The 20,706-nt window shown below is 39.1% G+C and overlaps 2 protein-coding genes across 6 annotated transcripts in view; one reads left to right on the forward strand and one right to left on the reverse strand.

Annotated features, from left to right (window-relative positions):
- Positions 1–20,706, reverse strand: part of LOC129771009 (uncharacterized) — a 493,902-nt gene that overhangs the window by 342,050 nt on the left and 131,146 nt on the right. The window contains exon 1 of one of the 5 annotated variants that reach the window (XM_055774241.1): positions 20,265–20,278. The exons of the other annotated variants lie outside the window; for them this stretch is intronic. The gene's annotated coding sequence lies outside the window, so the exon portion shown is untranslated. Of the gene's footprint in view, positions 1–20,264; positions 20,279–20,706 lie in introns of those variants that run through there. 5 annotated transcript variants of the gene reach the window in all.
- Positions 4,070–6,531, forward strand: LOC129771012 (transmembrane protease serine 9-like). The gene is made up of 4 exons (XM_055774243.1): positions 4,070–5,713; positions 5,774–5,946; positions 6,001–6,082; positions 6,145–6,531. Exons 1-4 carry the CDS (start codon positions 4,138–4,140, stop codon positions 6,357–6,359), a joined length of 2,046 nt encoding a protein of 681 aa, XP_055630218.1. The 5' UTR covers positions 4,070–4,137; the 3' UTR covers positions 6,360–6,531.

Consider the following 20,706-nt stretch of genomic DNA (forward strand, 5'->3'; position numbering starts at 1 on the left):
ATTGACCTATCCATATTCCCCCCACTACATGTCTATTATACCCGCATCGATAAAAATGTTCCACTTCTCGGCTTGTTCCAATTTCAGTAAAAAAAACATGAAAAAACACATTTTTATAAAATGTTTGGCCTATTATTTCGAAAATCAGTATATTGAACTGTAAGAAACTGCTTTTAAGTTTTGGAAAACATGAGTTTCCAAAGGTACAATTGAAGTTTTCCTTAACATGTCCGTCTTACCCCCCATCGCCCCTACAGAGTTAGAAATGATGTGACGCAAAATACAGAAGCACTTTCCACCAGACGGCATGCAACCAAATTGCACCACTGTGTGCGGTATCTATCTTATATTCTCTCTCTGTATCGAGCAAAACAGCTGTGCCTGACATCAACAATGAGAAATACCGCTGTCTGATAGGTGGAGCGAGGGCTTGAATAATGATGATCATGGTTTGTATTATAGAGGCTGGAAAACGTATCAGTTTATTTGCATCTAGCCTTGAAAAAGGCCTATTTTAAAAAAACTTTACACAACCGTCGACCTTGCGAAACTCTATTTGGAAAACATGATGAACTGTAAATGCGATGAAATCGCGAATAGCTTTTTATACTCATTAAATTAAAAACGGGCGGAGCTTAAATTGCAATATTTTCTCCATACACATTGTATGTAACTACCTGTAACGAACGAACGTTGCATTCAGTGTTGCCACACGTACAGATTTATCTGGAAAGGAACAGATTGTTTCGTTATTTTTGTTACAGATTCTGTACAGTACAGAGTACAGATTTTCGTCAAAAAGTACAGATTGGTACAGATTTTTTCCGCGTGTGAAATTTTCTCACATTCGAACAAAACAACATTAAGGTACATGACGACTTTTACGCCGCAGTATCGCTTGAAGCGATTTAAAAAAAAATTAATTCATGATAAATCGCAATCTAGATTCAAAAAAACTATGTATACGCATTATAAAACACACGAAGGGCTTGCAAATGTAAATGTAGTAAATAAATGAGTGTTTTTTCATGCTTTCATGCTTTTCATTTCTACAACGAATATTTCCGATGGTACAGATTTCCGGTGAAAAAGTACAGATGAGAAAGATTTTTAACCCCTCTGGTACAGATTAAAATGTGGCAACACTGCTTGCATTTATTACCGTAGAACCCCGATGATTCGTGGTGCGGATTATCCGCCGAAGCGAGCTCCATAGTAGTAATTCTATAGATCTTTCCGAAGTTTTTAGTGAATGGTAAGCTCTTGATGTTTTGTTTTTGTCATGGCTTTTACATTATCTGTCCTCTGGTATACACGATCTTACAGATGGAAAGTTGAATGATTTCTTTATTGATAAAACATGCTGATATATTTTTATTTTTTCGTTTGCCGTTCATTTTAGTCGTGTATCGCGTTATCTGCGATTTTCGTTATTCGAGTTGACGTTGCCAGACTATACTGTCTTTCATTTCTGTGAAAGTTCAAAGTAAAGGGTGTGTCGCATCAAATTGCATCACGGATAAAACGCTGTAGAAATTCGCCCAGTAGACCGATCCTTTTGAAAATTTTAGACAGTAAAATAAAAACTATTAAACAACTTTTGGCATTTTCTTTTTATTCATACTTCGAGCCCAAGCACGTATGCTCGCACCTTCCTATTTACCCCGTCCATAAGGTTCTGTACAACGTCAGGTTGTAGTTTTTTTTGAACAGAAATCCATTTTCTCTTGAAGTCCGCCTCCGATTTGACAATTTTTGGGTTCTTCCGGAGGGCCTGCTTCATAATCGCCCAATAATTCTCTATTGGGCGAAGCTCCGGCGCGTTGGGCGGGTTCATTTCCTTTGGCACGAAGGTGACCCCGTTGGCTTCGTACCACTCCAACACGTCCTTTGAATAGTGGCACGAAGCGAGATCCGGCCAGAAGATGGTCGGGCCCTCGTGCTGCTTCAATAGTGGTAGTAAGCGCTTCTGTAGGCACTCCTTAAGGTAAACCTGCCCGTTTACCGTGCCGGTCATCACGAAGGGGACGCTCCGCTTTCCGCAAGAGCAGATCGCTTGCCACACCATGTACTTTTTGGCAAACTTGGATAGTTTCTGCTTGCGAATCTCCTCCGGAACGCTGAATTTGTCCTCGGCGGAGAAGAACAACAGGCCCGGAAGCTGACGAAAGTCCGCTTTGACGTAGGTTTCGTCGTCCATTACCAGGCAATGCGGCTTCGTCAGCATTTCGGTGTACAGCTTCCGGGCTCGCGTCTTCCCCACCATGTTTTGCCTTTCGTCGCGGTTAGGAGCCTTCTGAACCTTGTATGTACGCAGGTCCTCCCGCTGCTTGGTCCGCTGGACGAATGAACTTGACAAATTCAGCTTATTGGCGACATCCCTGACCGAACTTCTCGGATCACGTCTAAACTGCTTGTGATCTTTTTCACTGACGGAGCATCCATTTTTGCCGTTCTTCACCTTCCGGTCGATGGTTAGGTTCTCGAAGTATCGTTTTAGTACTCTGCTGACCGTGGTTTGGACGATTCCCAGCATCTTACCGATGTCCCGATGTGACAACTCCGGATTCTCGAAATGAGTGCACAGGATTAATTCACGACGCTCTTTTTCGTTCGACGACATTTTTCCAAATTTAAGAAAAATTGACAGTGAAGCATTGCCAACGTGATCTATACACTCTTATCTGATTATAAGCGAAAGCTGAAGATATAATTCCTATATATTAAATTTCTACAGCGTTTTTTCCGTGATGCAATTTGATGTGACACACCCTTTATCAAAAACGAGAATGTTACGCTGGAGCAACAAGATTTTGAACGTTAATACCTCCTGAACAATCGGACAAAATAGTATGATAAACACTTCATACTTGTTACTTATTGATCCGAAAACGTGTTTCAATAGCCTTAAAACTGCTTTCCAATTAGACTATTGAAATCACAGAAATCTGTATATAAGCGAGTGCCTGCTCGGGAATCCGATCAGTTATAATTGTACAGCGATTGGAGCATGTTGTCGCTGTTGTGGCGAAGCTATCCTCGTTCATCATGAAAGCGCTGATGAGCAGTGTCACCAAGATCCTGGTTATGCACACAAACGGCATTGGTGCGTCAGATTCGTTAAAGATTCCCCCCTATGGCCGAAAGGGAATCCACCGGCGAGAAAAATGCTACTACTAAGAAAGCGACCAAGAAAGCCCCAGCATCTAAAAAGGTTTCCACTTGAGAAAAATCGCAACACACAACTTTTTTCGTTTGTATCTTTCGAATGAAGTGATAATCATGTCACTTCGTTCAGTCGACAAAGAGGTATTGGGGCTCAAAACTTTATTCCTCCAACGCAACTCTCTCGTTTTCGAATTCCCCGAAATATTCATTCATCAATTCATTGAGAATTGATTCAGATTCAACTTCAAACGAATGATCATTAAATCAACGATAGTCAAACGTGAACCTTGCCCACTTCCTGATTTTAAATTCACAAAAACGTGCACTCTTTTCTAAATTGGCACCACTACTGAAAGTCGTAGTAATGATTTCTTAGGTTTTCGTTATTGTTTAACATACGAAATAGTTTATAATAATACAGTAAAACCTGTTTTTGTGCGGTTTTTTTTTTGTGCGGTTTTCTGTTCTTGTGCGGTTTTTTGTGAGATTTTTGAAGTTTTTGCATGACATGATTTCTAACAGCAACACGTTTCGACATGCAACTAAAAGCACAAAACAGCCACGCGCAACCAAAAAGGCAAAGTGTCCCATCGCAAAGAAGGGAAACAAAAGGAAACTGAACGGGGAAAGGCGTGGATTTGAGTTATTTTCTTGGGGGAAACTTTTTTTTATGCGGTCCCTATCTACCGCGCAAAAAAAGTTTTTTTTCAAAATGTGTACCGAACACGATTTTTTAAAGCACAAAAAAAGGTTTGCCGGTATAATAATATTATTGATGATAGCTGATCTAAACCAGTTTGTTGAAATTCTATCAATGTTGAATCATTGGTAGAATTCTCCTTCTACGGGGTGGCGCACAGTACCACTTCACCCTACAACTTCCACCGTTTTGATTGTACGCACTTTATTTTCGCGGGATAAGCCGCGATTCTCGGAAGCCAAAAAATCGCACCAATCAGTTCAAGTAAAATGTTCGCCGCGCACGCAGCTCCAATATTCGCGTTTTTGCTACAGCTGATTGTCACTGCTGACAGCCAGGGCGCCAGCCCTGGCGCTGGCTGCGATCGACTGTTCCAGCCGATTCGATGTGGCGTTCCCAAATTGCAACCCACCAGTGGGGCCTTGCCATCCCGTCCATCTGAGGCACTTCGGAGAGAGTTCCCGTGGCATGCGGCGTTGCTCTGTGAGGAGGGAGGCAAGTTCGAGTATTGCTGCGGTGGATCGCTCGTTACGGAACGCTTCGTTCTCACGGCGGCGCACTGTGTGGTCAATCCGAACAATGGGTACAAGATGACGGCTCGAAGGCTCAAGGTGCGATTGGGGATGCACGAGTTGGACCAAGAGGAAGAGGACGAATGTATCGAAGAGGTGGGTTTGAGTGAGGTACGGGTGCACGATCAGTATCGTTCGGGAGGATACAAACATGACATTGCGTTGCTGGAGTTGGATCGACGGGTGATATTTACGGAGCGAGTGTTGCCAGTTTGTTTAGATTTGAGCGAAGATGAGAGGATTGATTTCTATCGCCTGCATGGAAAGGTTCCTGGCTGGGGATATACGGAGTATGATTCCGTTTCGAAGTGGCTCCGAATGACGGAGTTGCCGTTGGTGAACTATACCTGCTGTTTGGAAAGCAATCCGTCTGTGTTCTCGCATAGCATTTACGAGGGAATGTTTTGTGCTGGATACACGAACGGAACAAGTGTTTGCAATGGAGACTCGGGTGGCGGATTGGTATCGTATAGCCGGGATCGGTGGGTACTCCGGGGGATTGTTTCATTTACCGCCCTTCGTCAGGGCGAACAAACGTTGTGTGATACGACAGGGTATGCTGGGTTTACGAAAATTCGCCACTTCCGCAATTGGATGAAAGATATCCTTCGGGAAGCTGATTTGGAAGGGTTCACTGAACGTTCCGAGGCGATCAGTGAATCAGTGGAAGAAGATGAACCCCTCTTAGATTGTGGTAAGAGAAAAATCAACAAGCGCAGTTTAATTGTGAACGGAGCCCGCAGCTATTCCGGTGAGTGGCCTTGGCATGTGGCGGTCTACGAGTTCAAAGAACGCCAGAAGAAATACCTTTGTGGTGCAACGCTGATAAGTGATCAGTTCGCACTAACGGCGGCTCACTGTGTGCATGAATCGGATTGGAAGCCCCGGAGTGGTACAATTGTTGTCCAGCTTGGACAAAACGATTTATTCGAGAGTTCCGCTACCATGCGGGAAGTTCGCGTGGGGAAAATCACTCCCCATGCACAGTGGGATCCGATTAGCAGGACCAACGATATTGCTCTGCTTGAACTAACGATCACCGTGCAGTTCAACGATTACATCCAGCCGGCTTGTATACCCAAGCAGAGTGACACTGGAAAATCAAATTTACTGGGAACAGTCGGTACCATCGTAGGCTGGGGTTATGAACAACCGTGGTCCTTCGTGATGACAAATACGCTGCAGGAAACCAGACTACCCATAGTGGACGTAACGTTGTGTTTAAAAAGCGCAAGCCAGACGGATGGCGTTATTTGTTTGGGACCAGCGAATGGTACAAATAATGTTGATATGTAGATAAATTGAAATTACTGTATTTAAAAATGAGTTGCAGGAAGCAATGCTTGCACCGGAGACTCTGGCGGTGGAATGTTCATCGAGGATAACGGCGTTTGGACTGTGCGAGGAGTGATTCCCACACTGGACACAGTCAACGGCTTCTGTAATCCGGATGGTTTTCTGAAAATCGCTAGTACATCCCATTTCATCAAATGGATTAGGGGAGAGGTGAGTGAATGCTCGTTTTTGAAACGTAAATTTGTGCAGAACTTTTTTTTTCAGATGGAAGCGGTTCTTGGGATAGGCAAAATTCGCGGAAATAAAATGATGTCGCTACAAACAGCTGATGAACAGCAGCAGCTGGGTATTAGGGATTATAATCAGTGATTTCCAAAATATATTTTTTTCTAATTTTGAACATTTCAGCTTCAAGTTACACCAATATTCATCACCATCATCACTACTATCATCATCATCACGGCCACCATCACCATGCTGATAGTTGCAGGGATGACAACACTTCTTCGGAAAGCGATGGAGGTGGCCTTAAGAGCCTGACGAAACCAATCAAGAAAGTAGTCAAGATGAAAAGGTGTTTCATCAAGGATCTGAAGGACACCCTGTTGTCCAAATTGTTATGAAGTCGAGCACACCAGCAGACGCATCATCCCCATCTCGCCCATGCTCAGTGGCAAAAATACATGACCCAATTTCGTAATTACCTGCCGTTCGTCGGAGTGTCTGTGTGTTTTCTTTTCATTGTAACCTTATCCTTCAACTTTCCACTCGCTCGAATGCCACCCAGTGATCTCCCTGTGAAATGAGATGATGTTCCTGTTCCTTTTTTTTTCTCGTAAGGGATTCCCTCTACTATCACATTATGGACACACTTGTGAAAGGCCACTACCGAGGAGCCTCTCCATTCACAAAATTAATGACATCTTGTGTTGGGGCAAAAAGCAGAACCTCGCTCTATCTATCTTTGAGACACTCGTTTCTCGCGCAGAATGTTCTGCAAAACAGTTCCGAACGCTAATTTAAGCACCATTAATTCCACGCGAGGGAGGCTCAGAGAATTGCTCCTGCCGTCGTTTTGCCGCAAAGATTTTGCTCGTAAAGCTGGAAAGGGGGAGAAACATTACCAAAGATTATACACAAAGTTTCTTTGACCGGATGAACCTGTGCATGGGCTTGTTGAAAGGGATATCGAATACAGATGGGTTGAGAGATGGTCGGCGAGAAGAATAACTTTTACCCAATCTCAATTCATTCAGAGTGCCGTTTAGTAAAAAAGGAAGATGTTGGAAATGGAGGCCAGGAGCAATTAGTATTAGATTTTGGGAAATTTGCTGGCAGAAGAAGATACCAGTGGTCAATTACCACAAAACACCATCCAGATTGAATGATTAAGCTTGTGGTTGAAAGAGATTCAGAATAGTTGGTAGTTTTGATGACATGATAATGCGCTTATTGCCAGTGTTCAATGTGAGTCGTACATGGCAACATTTCTTCCCGTTTAAGTATGTTTGAGCTAAATTTATATAGTTTTACAAACAATTATTGTAGATCCAACTTCAATTTATTTAAGAAGCTTTACTACTTTCTTCTCAAATCTTCATTTTTTTCATATCTTCAAAAATTCTATTTGGTTCCAGGTCTGGTCTGATTTGGTTCCCGAGGAATAAGTCTTTAGTTTTTTTCCTACCACGGTTCGATGGAAAGATTTCTTGTTCAGTGGATGTAGAATTTATAACAGTATGTGTTGAAAATTATATCATAAAATGCGCTATATATAAAAAAAATCAGTTATGAATACAGTTATAAATACTCGACAAAAGAATAGAGGCTACAAGCATCTAACGGGTCATCAATTAGCGACAGTTTCGTGTCTTCATGTCAATGAACCCACAATTTGTTTTTTCATGATCTGTCAAAAGGTGAATCAAAATCAACATTTTCATGATGGTGAAACATACAAACGAACAATGCCCAATAATTACTAAAAATTTCTACCGAATTTCGTAGTCGGTGGTTGCAACTTTAAGAGCGCTTACTCCAATTTTCGACCGTGTAACTTGATTAAAGGGTGTGTCACATCAAATTGCATCACGGAAAAAACGCTGTAGAAATTCGCCCAGTAGACCGATCCTTTTGAAAATTTTAGACAGTAAAATAAAAACTATTAAACAACTTTTGGCATTTTCTTTTTATTCATACTTCGAGCCCAAGCCCGTATGCTCGCACCTTCCTCTTTACCCCGTCCATAAGGTTCTGTACAACGTCAGGTTGTAGTTTTTTTTGAACAGAAATCCATTTTCTCTTGAAGTCCGCCTCCGATTTGACAACTTTTGGGTTCTTCCGGAGGGCCTGCTTCATAATCGCCCAATATTTCTCTATTGGGCGAAGCTCCGGCGCGTTGGGCGGGTTCATTTCCTATGGCACGAAGGTGACCCCGTTGGCTTCGTACCACTCCAACACGTCCTTTGAATAGTGGCACGAAGCGAGATCCGGCCAGAAGATGGTCGGGCCCTCGTGCTGCTTCAATAGTGGTAGTAAGCGCTTCTGTAGGCACTCCTTAAGGTAAACCTGCCCGTTTACCGTGCCGGTCATCACGAAGGGGGCGCTCCGCTTTCCGCAAGAGCAGATCGCTTGCCACACCATGTACTTTTTGACAAACTTGGATAGTTTCTGCTTGCGAATCTCCTCCGGAACGCTGAATTTGTCCTCTGCGGAGAAGAACAACAGGCCCGGCAGCTGACGAAAGTCCGCTTTGACGTAAGTTTCGTCGTCCATTACCAGGCAATGCGGCTTCGTCAGCATTTCGGTGTACAGCTTCCGGGCTCGCGTCTTCCCCACCATGTTTTGCCTTTCGTCGCGGTTAGGAGCCTTCTGAACCTTGTATGTACGCAGGCCCTCCCGCTGCTTGGTCCGCTGGACGAATGAACTTGACAAATTCAGCTTATTGGCGACATCCCGGACCGAACTTCTCGGATCACGTCTAAACTGCTTAACTACGCGCTTGTGATCTTTTTCACTGACGGAGCATCCATTTTTGCCGTTCTTTACCTTCCGGTCGATGGTTAGGTTCTCGAAGTATCGTTTTAGTACTCTGCTGACCGTGGATTGGACGATTCCCAGCATCTTACCGATGTCCCGATGTGACAACTCCGGATTCTCGAAATGAGTGCTGGATTAATTCACGACGCTCTTTTTCGTTCGACGACATTTTTCCAAATTTACGAAAAATTTACAGTGAAGCATGGCCAACGTGATCTATACACTCTTATCTGATTATAAGCGAAAGCTGAAGATATAATTTCTAAAAATTAAATTTCTACAGCGTTTTTTCCGTGATGCAATTTGATGTGACACACCCTTTATTATTTCAGTGAATCAAATTTTCAGACATTCGTTGGAAAGCTACTGTCATTGCGCATCTTTTTCAGTATATGTCAAAAAGTTGAAGCATAAACAACATAGTTTTTTGCCACTACGAATATGTCGAAATTCGTACCAACGAGAGTGTTTTCGCGGGGAGCGTTACTTCATTACTTCAATATGAAGAAAAAAGCTGAGGAAAGTCATCGCATTTTGGTGGAAGTTTATGGTGACCATGCTCCAACTGAGCGAACGTGTCGACGTGGTTTGCACGGTTTAAAAGTGGTAATTTTGTCTTGGAAGACCAAGAACGTTCCGAATCGCCAAAAAAGTTAGAAGATGAAGAATTGGAGGCTTTACTCGATCAAGATCCGTCACAAACGCAACAAGAACTTGCAGATACACTTGGAGTAGCTCAGCAAACCATATCCGATCGTTTAAAAGCAATGGGAATGATCCGAAAGATAGGACATTGAGTGCCGTATGAATTGAAGCCACAAGACGTCGAACGCCGTTTTTTCACGTGCGCACAACTGCTCCAACGGCATAAAATAAAGGTTTTTTTGCATCAAATCGTTACTGGCGATGAAAAGTGAGTCCATTACGACAATCCTAAACGCTGGGCAACGTATGGATACCCCGGTCATGCATCAACATCGACGGCCGCGCGGAATACTGTTTTGTCTCAAATTCCGAAAAGTTCATTTTAAATGTAAATTTACTAAACTTTTATGTTATAAATAATTGAATAATGAAAACACAGACATTCTTTGAGGTAAAGGCTTCATTTTGACATCATTCACAGATATCGATACAGCCTATAATATATAATATTTGACATTTGCAAAAAAGTGACAATCGAAACCAATGATAAAATGTTTGCGTTAACAAATTCTGTAAAAAACAAGCATCGTTTATTTTTCAGTTTTTGTAGTTTTTTCAACTATTTTGTGTGTTATTTTCATGTTATGTGTTAGAAATGGTAAGAATTCACAATAAATGGATGAAATAAAATGATGTTTTATGCACAAATCTTCATTAAAATTAGTGTCCGGAATATGAATCAAATTTCAACGCAAATTAAAATTGCGAACATTTCATTTTTAAATGTGAATTTACTGAACTGTAATGTTATAAATAATTTAACATTCAAAACCCTGACATTTTTTGGGTTATAGGTATCGATATCGATATAGCGCCCTTGGTCCCGAAACCATGTAAACTATAAGAAACAAATACAATCAATAATTACAAAAGCAAAATCCAATTTTTGTGGAGGCGATCTGGCGTAGTGGTAACATCCATGCCTCTCACGCTAAAGGTCACGAGTTCAATTCTCACTCACTCACTTCTTCCAAAAATGGAAGTAAAAGTGAGGAACCAGCTAAATGAGTTGAAAATCACTATAATACAGATACTAAAAAAAAATCCAATTTTTTTGCGAGCATCACATTATTCCACAATAGACTAGCTAAATGACTTTAATTTGGTATATCGATCATATGAATCGGTCCAGTAGTTTAAAAGTTATGATTTTCTTTGAAAAATTCATTTTTGCTGTTCGGAATTTGAGACAAAAGTGATCAAACATATTTTTAGTTTTTCACCATGAATACCGTTTTGTATCAAATTCCGAACATTGAGGCTGAAGGCCATTAAACAGTGTATCATTGCTCAAAAATGGTACTTTTTCGCGAGATTAAATTGATTTTTGGATACACTATAGTCTTCTTTCTTATTTGACTACAAATAAATTGATTTACACATACATATCTATGGTGAAAAACTAAAAATCTAAAAAAACTAAAAAATCGTTTTTGTCTCAAATTCCGAACAGCAAAAATACAGTTTAAAATAAAAATCATAACTTTTAAACTACTGGACCGATTCAAATGATCGATATATCAAATTAAAGTCAATCGGCCAGTATTTTTTGGAAAAATGTTATACTCGCAAAAAAATTGGATCTTGCTTCCGTAATAATTGATTGTATTTGTTTTTTTTTTATAGTTTATAAGGTTTCGGGACCAACGGCGCTATATCGGTATCAATACCTGTAAACGATGTTAAAATGAAATCTATAATCAAAAGAATGTCAAGGTTCTAATTATTAAATTATTTATAACATTAAAGTTCAGTAAATTCACATTTAAAAATGAAGTGTTCGCAATTTGAATCATGCGTAGAAACTTGATTCATATTCCGAACACTAATTTTAATGAAGATTTCTGCATAAAATAACGTTTTTTCATCCATTTATTGTAGATTCGTACAAATTCTGGAACTTAACATGAAAACAATAAACAAAATAGTTGAACAAACTACGAAAACGGAAAAATGAACGATGCTTGTTTTTTTTACGAATTTGATAACGCAAACATTTAATCATTGGTTTTGACTGTCACTTTTTTGCAAATGTCTAATATTATAAATTATTGGCTATATTGATACATGTAAATGATGTTAAAATGAAGCCTATAAATGATGTTAAAATGAAGATACATGTAAATGATGTTAAAATGAAGCTTAAGTGTTCGGAATATGAGACAAAACGGTATTCACGGCCCGAAGGTTATGCTGCTATTTGGTGGGATCAGCTGGGTGCGGTGTACTATGAGCTGCCAAAACCGAATGAAACCATTACGGGGGACTTCTACCGACGACAATTGATGCGTTTGAGCCTTGCACTGAAGGAAAAACTGCCACAAGACACGATAAAGTTATTTTGCAGCACGACAATGCTCGGCCGCATGTCGCGAAACCGGTCAAAACGTACTTGGAAACGCTGAAATGGGAGGCCCTATCCCACCCGTCGTATGCTCCAGACATTACTCCGTCCGATTACTACCTTTTTCGATCGATGCAACATGACCTGGTTGACCAGCACTTCTTCAATTTTGATGAAGTCAAAAATCGGATCGATTCGTGGTTAGCCGACGAACCGGCCGATTATTTTCGCAAAGGGATCCGTAAATTGCCAGAAAGATGGGAAAAAGTTGTGCCTAGCGATGGGCAAAACTTTGAATATTTTTGTATTCAAAGAATATTTTTGTATTCAAAGAATATTTTTGTATTCAAAAAATATATTCAATTTGTAACCACTTTTGCAGAATAAAGCATTAATTTTTGAAAAAAAAAAAACCAAGAAACTTACCGGTACATTTGTTCCGTGCCAACCAGAAGCCGCCCCACACGAAGCAACGAAAACATTGCAGCTGCAAGTAAGTAACACGGGGTGATTTGGATCACCCCTTTATCTCAAAAAGTACGGCTCAACTTGGATTTTTCACAATGTCATCTTTTTTAATTGTTGAACCGTATGTACCTAACGTAAAAAAACTTTGATAAAATTCGACGGGTGGAAGGAAACGGTAGCTTGAACACATTGATTGCCAAAAAATGTGAGTTTCTCGATCGTGGTTTCGAAGTTTTTCCCGCTGATTAAATAAACTTTTCGTATATTGTGCAGTAAAGTTCTGTTCGTCTACAGAAGAGGAACAATTTGATGCAGTGAAACTGTCAGTTTGATAACAATAAATGGAATTAATTGCATTTTAATTTTTGCATGTTGTGGGGTGACATGGACACGTTTCTGTAGGGTGAATTGATCCTACAGGTTTGATGCTTTTCTTTGGTCTAATTGATTCCAGATGCCACTACAAAAAGACAACGCAGACAACGTTGGAAGAAGGAGAACCACGAAGGGGCAACGCAGGCCATCAAGAACGGATTTTCTTTGACAAAGTATCGAAAGTGTTTGAAGATGCTCGAACAACAGTGGAAAGATCCCTGCAGAATTCGAGATGGTCTCAATCCAATTTTTCTGGTCTGGAATTTGGCCAAGAAACCTGGTATCGATCCCAGAACACTGTTACTGATTGTAACATTATCCCAAAATACATTAAATAAAAATAAGTATGTTTTTTTTTCGATGAAACACACACTGGTCCAAATCACCCCGCATCAAATTTTTATGTCCAATAATCATCTCTTTTATTTTATAATATACCAGCTGACCCGGCAAACTTCGCCCCGCCCAAAATTTATTTTTCGTTATTACATTCACGTTTTCTTACTAAGCGCACGTTCATTGATTGATCTTCTAATGTACCCTTTTAAATTACCTTTTACTAGAAAATTCCTAGAACTTCTTCCAAAACTCGTCATTATAATATTATTATTAGGGGATTATTTTCAGACACAATTCTCGTTCTCGTTTACGATTTTCCAACCACTTGCAAATAGCATGTTTCTCCGTTACATGGAATAAATGTTTAATACAGAAAATATGATAGAATGAAAACAGCCCTAAATCGGACAATTCCTTCCTCAAGTTTGGCTCTTGTCAACACATTCGGCGATCCATTTTTATTTATATAGATAGAAGAAACTATAGGAGTGAGTTTTATCACATTAAAATCAATTTCCACTTTCGAACAAAGATCAATTTCGTTAGCGCAAACAACAAATGGACTAACAACGCTTGTCACTATGAAATTGTAGAACATATGGGAATTGAATTTTTGCAAATAATTTTCCCATTTTGTACACAGTTTTCCGAAAATTCTCAATTGTCATGTTTGGTTGGATTATGTTTTATTGAAACATTTTTGGAACCCCCCCCCCCATCCATTTCAGAGGAGGGAGGGGTGTCATACCATCATAGAAACATTTCTCGTACCCAAAAACCCTCACATCCCAAATTTGGTTCTGTTTGCTTGTTTGATTCTCGAGTAATGCAGTTTGTTCGGTTTGAATCGAAAATGGAAATAAGTTGAATAAACACTCAGAAAGTAAAAATTATAAAAGAAAATTACCTTTTTCATTTTAAATATATTTTCTCAGTAATAAAGTAACTTGTTTTTATTGATTTGAAAAATTGAAAATTATGTTCGATATTGATAATTATCTTATATTACATTGGTGAGTTTTTTTCTTTATTTCATCCATACAGAACACAAGAGGCAACTCGTCTAGGGCCACAGAGGGCGGTTTTCATCATATCTTATTCCACTTTGGCATCTTCTGTCGTGATACACACCATCCAATGACCAATTACCATCCTTCTGTCATCACCACTCGGTTGTAAACACTAGTGGAGTGAACAAAAAATACCCAACAACCAAACAAAACGGTCCTTTAAGTAACAAGCATTTCTCCCTACTCCTACACCTTTTATCTTCCGAATAAATTGTTGTACATTAAGTGGTACCGGCATAGAAGTATTAAGAGGTATTAGAGGTCTCGTTTTCGAAATTTTAAACGTACACCCCAGTACAGATGCAGAAATGATGTAATGCAGAAGCACTCTCCATGCTCCATAAACTAAAAACGGTGGAGCCTAAACTACAATGTTTCCTTCATCTACATTGTCCGTAATACGAACGTTGCATTTTCTATTTCTATTCCATGAAAACGTGCCCTATTTTTTTATTTGAAACCATTTCTGAAATATTGGGTTGGGGAAAAAGAAATATCGTATATTGTCAATATATGGCAACACTTAAACATATCTTGTGTTGTACTTATCGCATCGGGTCATACTATACGACTATTTAAAGATGACAATCTGTGCTACAAGTGTCGTTTTGACAGTGTTGTGATTGTCCTTTTCAGTCTCAAGTTATAGCGCGTCAAAGATGAAGTCCACCAAGCAAGAAATTTGCCATATTTTACGTTTTTACTACCCACGAGGTAAAACTGCAACGAAGGCGGCCGAAAAAATTCGTGTAGTTCATGGACCCGATTCTGTAACGATTCGCACAGCAAAGCGTTGGTTTGATCGATTTCGTTCTGGTGTAGTGGCTGTCGAAGATACACCCCTTACTGGTAGGTCAATCGTCGTGGAAACCGATAAAATTGTTGAAATCATACAAGTAGACCGGCATGTGAGCACTCGCTCGATTGGCCAGGAACTGGGTATAGACCATAAAACCGTTCGGAACCATTTGCAGAAAATTGGATTCCAAAAAAAGCTGGATGTATGGGTGCCACACGAGTTGACGCAAAAAAATCTTTTAGACCGAATCAACGCCTGCGATGCACTGCTGAAACGGAACGAACTCGACCCATTTTTGAAGAAGATGGTGACTGGTGATGAAAAGTGGATTGCGAACAAAACGACGCATATTTGACATAAATTGGATAATTTTAAGTATGTTAAATAAAGCGTCAAATTCCGATCAGAAATACGACATTTCTTTTTCCCCAACCCGATACGTAGTCCTACGCCTAGAGGCGAATGAACTGGAAAGTTTAAAGCCTCTTTAAAACAAAGAAGAAGATGAAGAAGAAGTAGTCCTACGTCAAAAAATAGGTAATGATATCTTAGGTTTGTGCACCCGTGGCCGAGTGGTTAGCGTCTCACATCATCATGCCGGTTGTTCGGGTTCGATTCCCGTTCAGGGCGGGGGATTTTTCGTCAGATAAATTTCCTTCGACTTGCACTGTGGTCACGCGTATTCTCTAGAGCTCGCCCCTCGGAATACATTCAAGGCGTGTTATTCGGTTTAAGAAATCTCAAATAAGTATTAGGAAATGACGCTAGTTATTGCATACGTTGAGACGGCAAAAGTTCCACAGGGAACATTAACGCCATTCAAGAAGAAGAATCTTAGGTTTCGGTAGTTGTTATTTTTTTCGGAGTTTTCCTCAAAGATTTCAAAAAATTTCAGTTTTTTTACCATATCATTGATCTACGGGCAGAAAAAAATGAAGTCGGCTCGTAACGGACGGTTCCTTCGTCGGATTTTGTCCTCACCATTTTTAGTTATATAGATGGCTTATTTTAATTACGACTGATTTCTTAATAGGGCGTGAAGCATATTAAAAAACATTGATATTTTATTCAAAAACCGTAGCTAGAAATTCAGAAGATTGATTAAAATATGATGTATGAAGAAGTTGTCGAAAAATTGATGATTTTTTTAGAAAAAATTACGTTTTTAATTTACTTAATTAAATTATACTCGAAAAACTAGATTTTAAATTAGTCATATGATAATGGAAAAAATATCATTTTGAGTACCTTCCATCACATGTACCAAATTTTAAAAAAAATGGAGAGGATCAGGTCAATATTTGTTTTTTTGCTGATTTGGCGTAGAATTTCTCAATATTCATCACGAATAATGCTGGAAAAATACACCAATCGCACCCATGGGCATATCCACAAGGTGCAACTTGTACAAAATCAAAAGTAAGTCAATCAACGATGATAACCTGTGCTATTGGGACGTTTCACCCCACCATGACGGGCTCAGAGCCATGCCGTGATCCATAAACATTAGGGTTTAGTTATGTTTTATGTGACTAGTTCCATTGTTTTTATAGCACCTGTAGTGATTTTAGTGCAGTTCCGTTTCGTCTCTGCTAGTCAGTAAACCTAGCCAGCCGTCTGTTGTAAACAAAATGTATTAAAATAGATTGTAATCTATTGATATTTAAAGTTGTATTGGTGTAAATATATTGGAATATTTTTTTCTTTCTTTATTAAAGAGATTTTTATTTTTGACTTGGAACTATTTCTAACCGGAGTATATGGGGGTGAAATGAAAACCTGAAGACAGAACATGCAGGAAATCTTCCGAATGCTTATAACTCGAACATTTCTTAATAGATCGAAAAGATGTTTGCATCAATTGATAGAAAAATTTTCTACGTGTCTATCACTATTGATAAAATATTATTTTTCATGAGATAAACAATTGAATAACTGTAATATGCCAAACGTTATCTAAACTCCCTAACTGTTTGATTGGTCCGTTTTGATTGGTCCGATTTACGGTTTCCCCAACACAGACTTCAAAATCAATGTACGTGTGGGATTCCGCTTTGCAAATATACATGCAAATAGAAGGTATTTTTGTTCCCACCAAGCAGTGTTTCCCTACGATGGATTTTGAAACAGGGATGCTTAGGGGAATCCGCATTGCAAATATAAGCAAGCTTTTATACTCGCTTGTCTTTATGCAGACCGGAATATGTTTCCCTAAAACGTACTTCTAAACTGAGAAGCCTGGGAAAATCGTCATTGCAGATACTAGAGGTGAATGAACTTTCGCGGTTCGAGAACTACGTAAACATGAAAGATGCAATAATTTCAAAGGGAAATGTAAAATACAATAATCGTTTGAAAACTCTTCCGTTCATACATTTTGGTAGTCCTAGGCATCATATCAAACGTAAAAGGACGGTCATCAAATTTACTTGTAACGAAGAACATAATATATTACAATGCATAAATTGATCAAGCATGGCAACTGTTCAAACTTTTTACTTACACAGCAAATATGTTGAATTCAATTGAATTCGAAAATTGTTTCGATCGATAATTTAATTAATACAAAACAAATGTTTACTAAAACAACGGTAGTCATAGATATAGGGTTGGAGAAGAAGTCAAGCTCACACAGTAGAGAACCGAGTTGAGGGTCTGGCCATAGTTGAGCAGCTCATAGTGGATGATTCCCTTCCAATCCCACCAAACACACAGCAAAACCTTCCTGGCCGTCAATCCGGGCTGGGCGACTCACCGCGCTTCGACCACGACTTTCTTTGCTTTACGTTGTCGTACGTGATCCACTTTTCATCACCAGTCACCATCTTCTTCAAAAATAGGTCAAGTTCGTTCCGTTTCACAGTGCATCACAGGCGTTGATTCGGTCTAAAAGATTTTGCGTCATCTCGTGTGGCACCCATACATCCGGCTTTTTTTGGAATCAAATCTTCTGCAAATGGTTCCAAACGGTTTTATGGTCTATACCTAGTTCCTGGCCAATCGAACGAGTGCTCACATGCCGGTCTACTTGGATGATTTCAACGATTTTATCGGTTTCCACGACGATTGGCCTACCAGTAAGGAGTGTATCTTCGACAGCCACTACACCAGAACGAAATAGATCAAACCAACGCTTTGCTGTGCGAATCGTTACAGAATCGGGTCCATGAACTACACGAATTTTTTCGGCCGCCTTCGTTGCAGTTTTACCTCGTGGGTAGTAAAAACGTAAAATATGGCAAATTTCTTGCTTGGTGGACTCTATCTTTGACGCGCTATAACTTGAGACTGAAAAGGACAATCACAACACTGTCAAAACGACACTTGTAGCACAGATAGTCGTCTTTAAATAGTCGTATAGTATGGCCCGATGCGATAAGTACAACACAAGATATGTTTAAGTGTTGCCATAGATTGACAATATACGACATTTCATTTTTCCCAACCCAATATATAGATAGAATATATAGGAGTGCGATATTTCGCCTGAAAATCCGTTTCCAACGTCGAAAAAAAAATAATTTCATTATCGCAAACATCGAGTGAACTAACAACGCTTATCATGATGTAATTCCGAACATGTGGAAGCTCAATTTTCCGAATTTTTCGAAAAAACGACGGCTCAAATCGGACCATTCCTTCCTTTCCGCTTCGCAACACAATAGACCTTCTATTTTTATTCATATAGTTGATATAGTTGACTTAAAAAACGTAAAGCGTAAAGCGGACTCTGAAATCGAAATTGATTAAAATATGGTGTAAGAAAAGGTTTTCAACAGCTTTTTCATTGATGAACTATTTAGAAAATAAAAATGAGTGGATATATATCATAGATATATATAACCGCAAGGTTGACGTGGGACTACCGTAAAGTAGCAATCATTTGTTTGTATTGATAACATTTTTGATTGAATAAAACAATTACCGAATTCAATTGAAATCAATATATTTGCTTTGTGAGTAAAGAGATTGAATAAATACCATGCATTGTGATAGATTATGGTCTTCGTTACAAGTAAATTTAATACCAGTCCTTTGACGTTTGGTATGATGCCTTGGGCAAAATATGTGAACGGTAGAATTATCAAACGATTATTTTATCCTACATTTCCCTCTGAAGTTTGCATCTCTCAAGTGTACGTACTTCTCGAACCGCAAATTTGCTTGATTTGATGAACTTCAAGCACTCAGTTTCGATTTTGACATGTACGTCGAACGCATATTGTTTTATATTGATTATCATCAGGCGTTATCATCAAATGGCATGTGTCATATCCTTCAAGGCAATCTTGAATAACCGAGCCAAAGCGTTGTGTTCGTACCCGCTTTTGTAAACCGTGTTAGGAAAACACTTTTCGGAGTGCAAAAAAAACATGCGGGTGCAGAAGTACCCCCGACTTGCATAAATCAACAATTTTAACTTCTGTTTTTATACTATAGATGCTTTAAACTTGAAAGTTCATTCACCTCTAATGTATGCACGATTTCCTCAGGTTCCTAAGTTTAGAAGACCGGGTTAAGGAAACATATTCTAATCTGCACAAAGGCAAGCGAGTACAAAAGTACTCGCAGTTTGCATTTATTTGCAATGCCAATTTACCCAAACACCTTGGTTCTGAGGTCTGTGTTGGAGAAACACATTTCAGTCGGAACGAAGAAGCCCCCGACTTGCATGTATTTGCAATGCCGATTTCTCCAACACTGCTTGGTTTTGAAGTCTGTGTTAGGGAAAACATTTCGGTGAGAACAAAAGTTTTCATACTTTCATGTATTTGCAATGCCGATTTCCCTAAGGCTGCTTGGTTACGATGGCTGTGTTGGGGAAACCGTAAATCGGGCCAATCAAAACGAGGCAGTTAGGGCGTTTAGATAAAGCTTAACTATTTACAGTTATTCAATTGTTCATCTAATGAACAATAACATTTTATGCATTGCGATAGAGGCGTAGAAATATCCCCTATCAATTGATGCAAACATCTTTCCGATCCAGTAAGCAATATTCGAGTTATAAGCATTCGGAATCTTTCATTTTTTCCTGTGTTTAGGTTTTCATTTTACCCCCCCATATACTCCGGTTAGACGTAGTCCCACGTCAAAATACAAATTGTATTAAAATAGATTGTATTATATTGAAATTTAGATTTGTGTTGGTGTAAATATATTGGATATATATTTTTTTCTTCAATAAAGATTTTCATTTTTCGAATTCCGATGAAAATTGAATTCCGGAGGAAATTGACATTGTCACACACAACGTGAATATTTTTTAACCATGGCATGAACAAGAATTATCGAATAAGGTATTCATGTAAGATTTTGATCCCTTGAGCCCGACAAATCAAATATTAAAGCTACAAACATCCATATTGAACAAGTTCATAATGTGTACCTTTTAGATTTGATTTTTGTAGAGCGGATGTGATTCCTCACCTGAAAATGGAAAAAAATACATGTTATTTAACTATTATTCAAGCGGAAAGTTCCGTTGGTCTATTAAGTGATTATGTTATTTTTTGATAGAAACATATGAAATAGATACTGTTGGCAATAGGCCCACGAGATGTTGAGGAAGATGGGAGATTTCCGGGTGAATAATCGTTTAATATTCCTTTTCCTCTTTTGTCCTTTCAATGTGTTCACCTTCCCTTAATATTGAGGTTATCTTTAAGAACAATAATATTGTAAGTTAATGTCCCGTACTAGGAAAGTTTCTCTTTTTGTACCATGTACATATTATTATAGTCACCGTGTTTATAAAGCACTTCGAAAATCTACGTTTAGCACTAGGTAAGTACAAATATAGTAGGGTAGGGTGGGGCTTGTTGGTCATT

Source organism: Toxorhynchites rutilus, chromosome 2 (assembly GCF_029784135.1).
Source record: "Toxorhynchites rutilus septentrionalis strain SRP chromosome 2, ASM2978413v1, whole genome shotgun sequence".
NCBI classification, from domain to species: domain Eukaryota; kingdom Metazoa; phylum Arthropoda; class Insecta; order Diptera; family Culicidae; genus Toxorhynchites; species Toxorhynchites rutilus.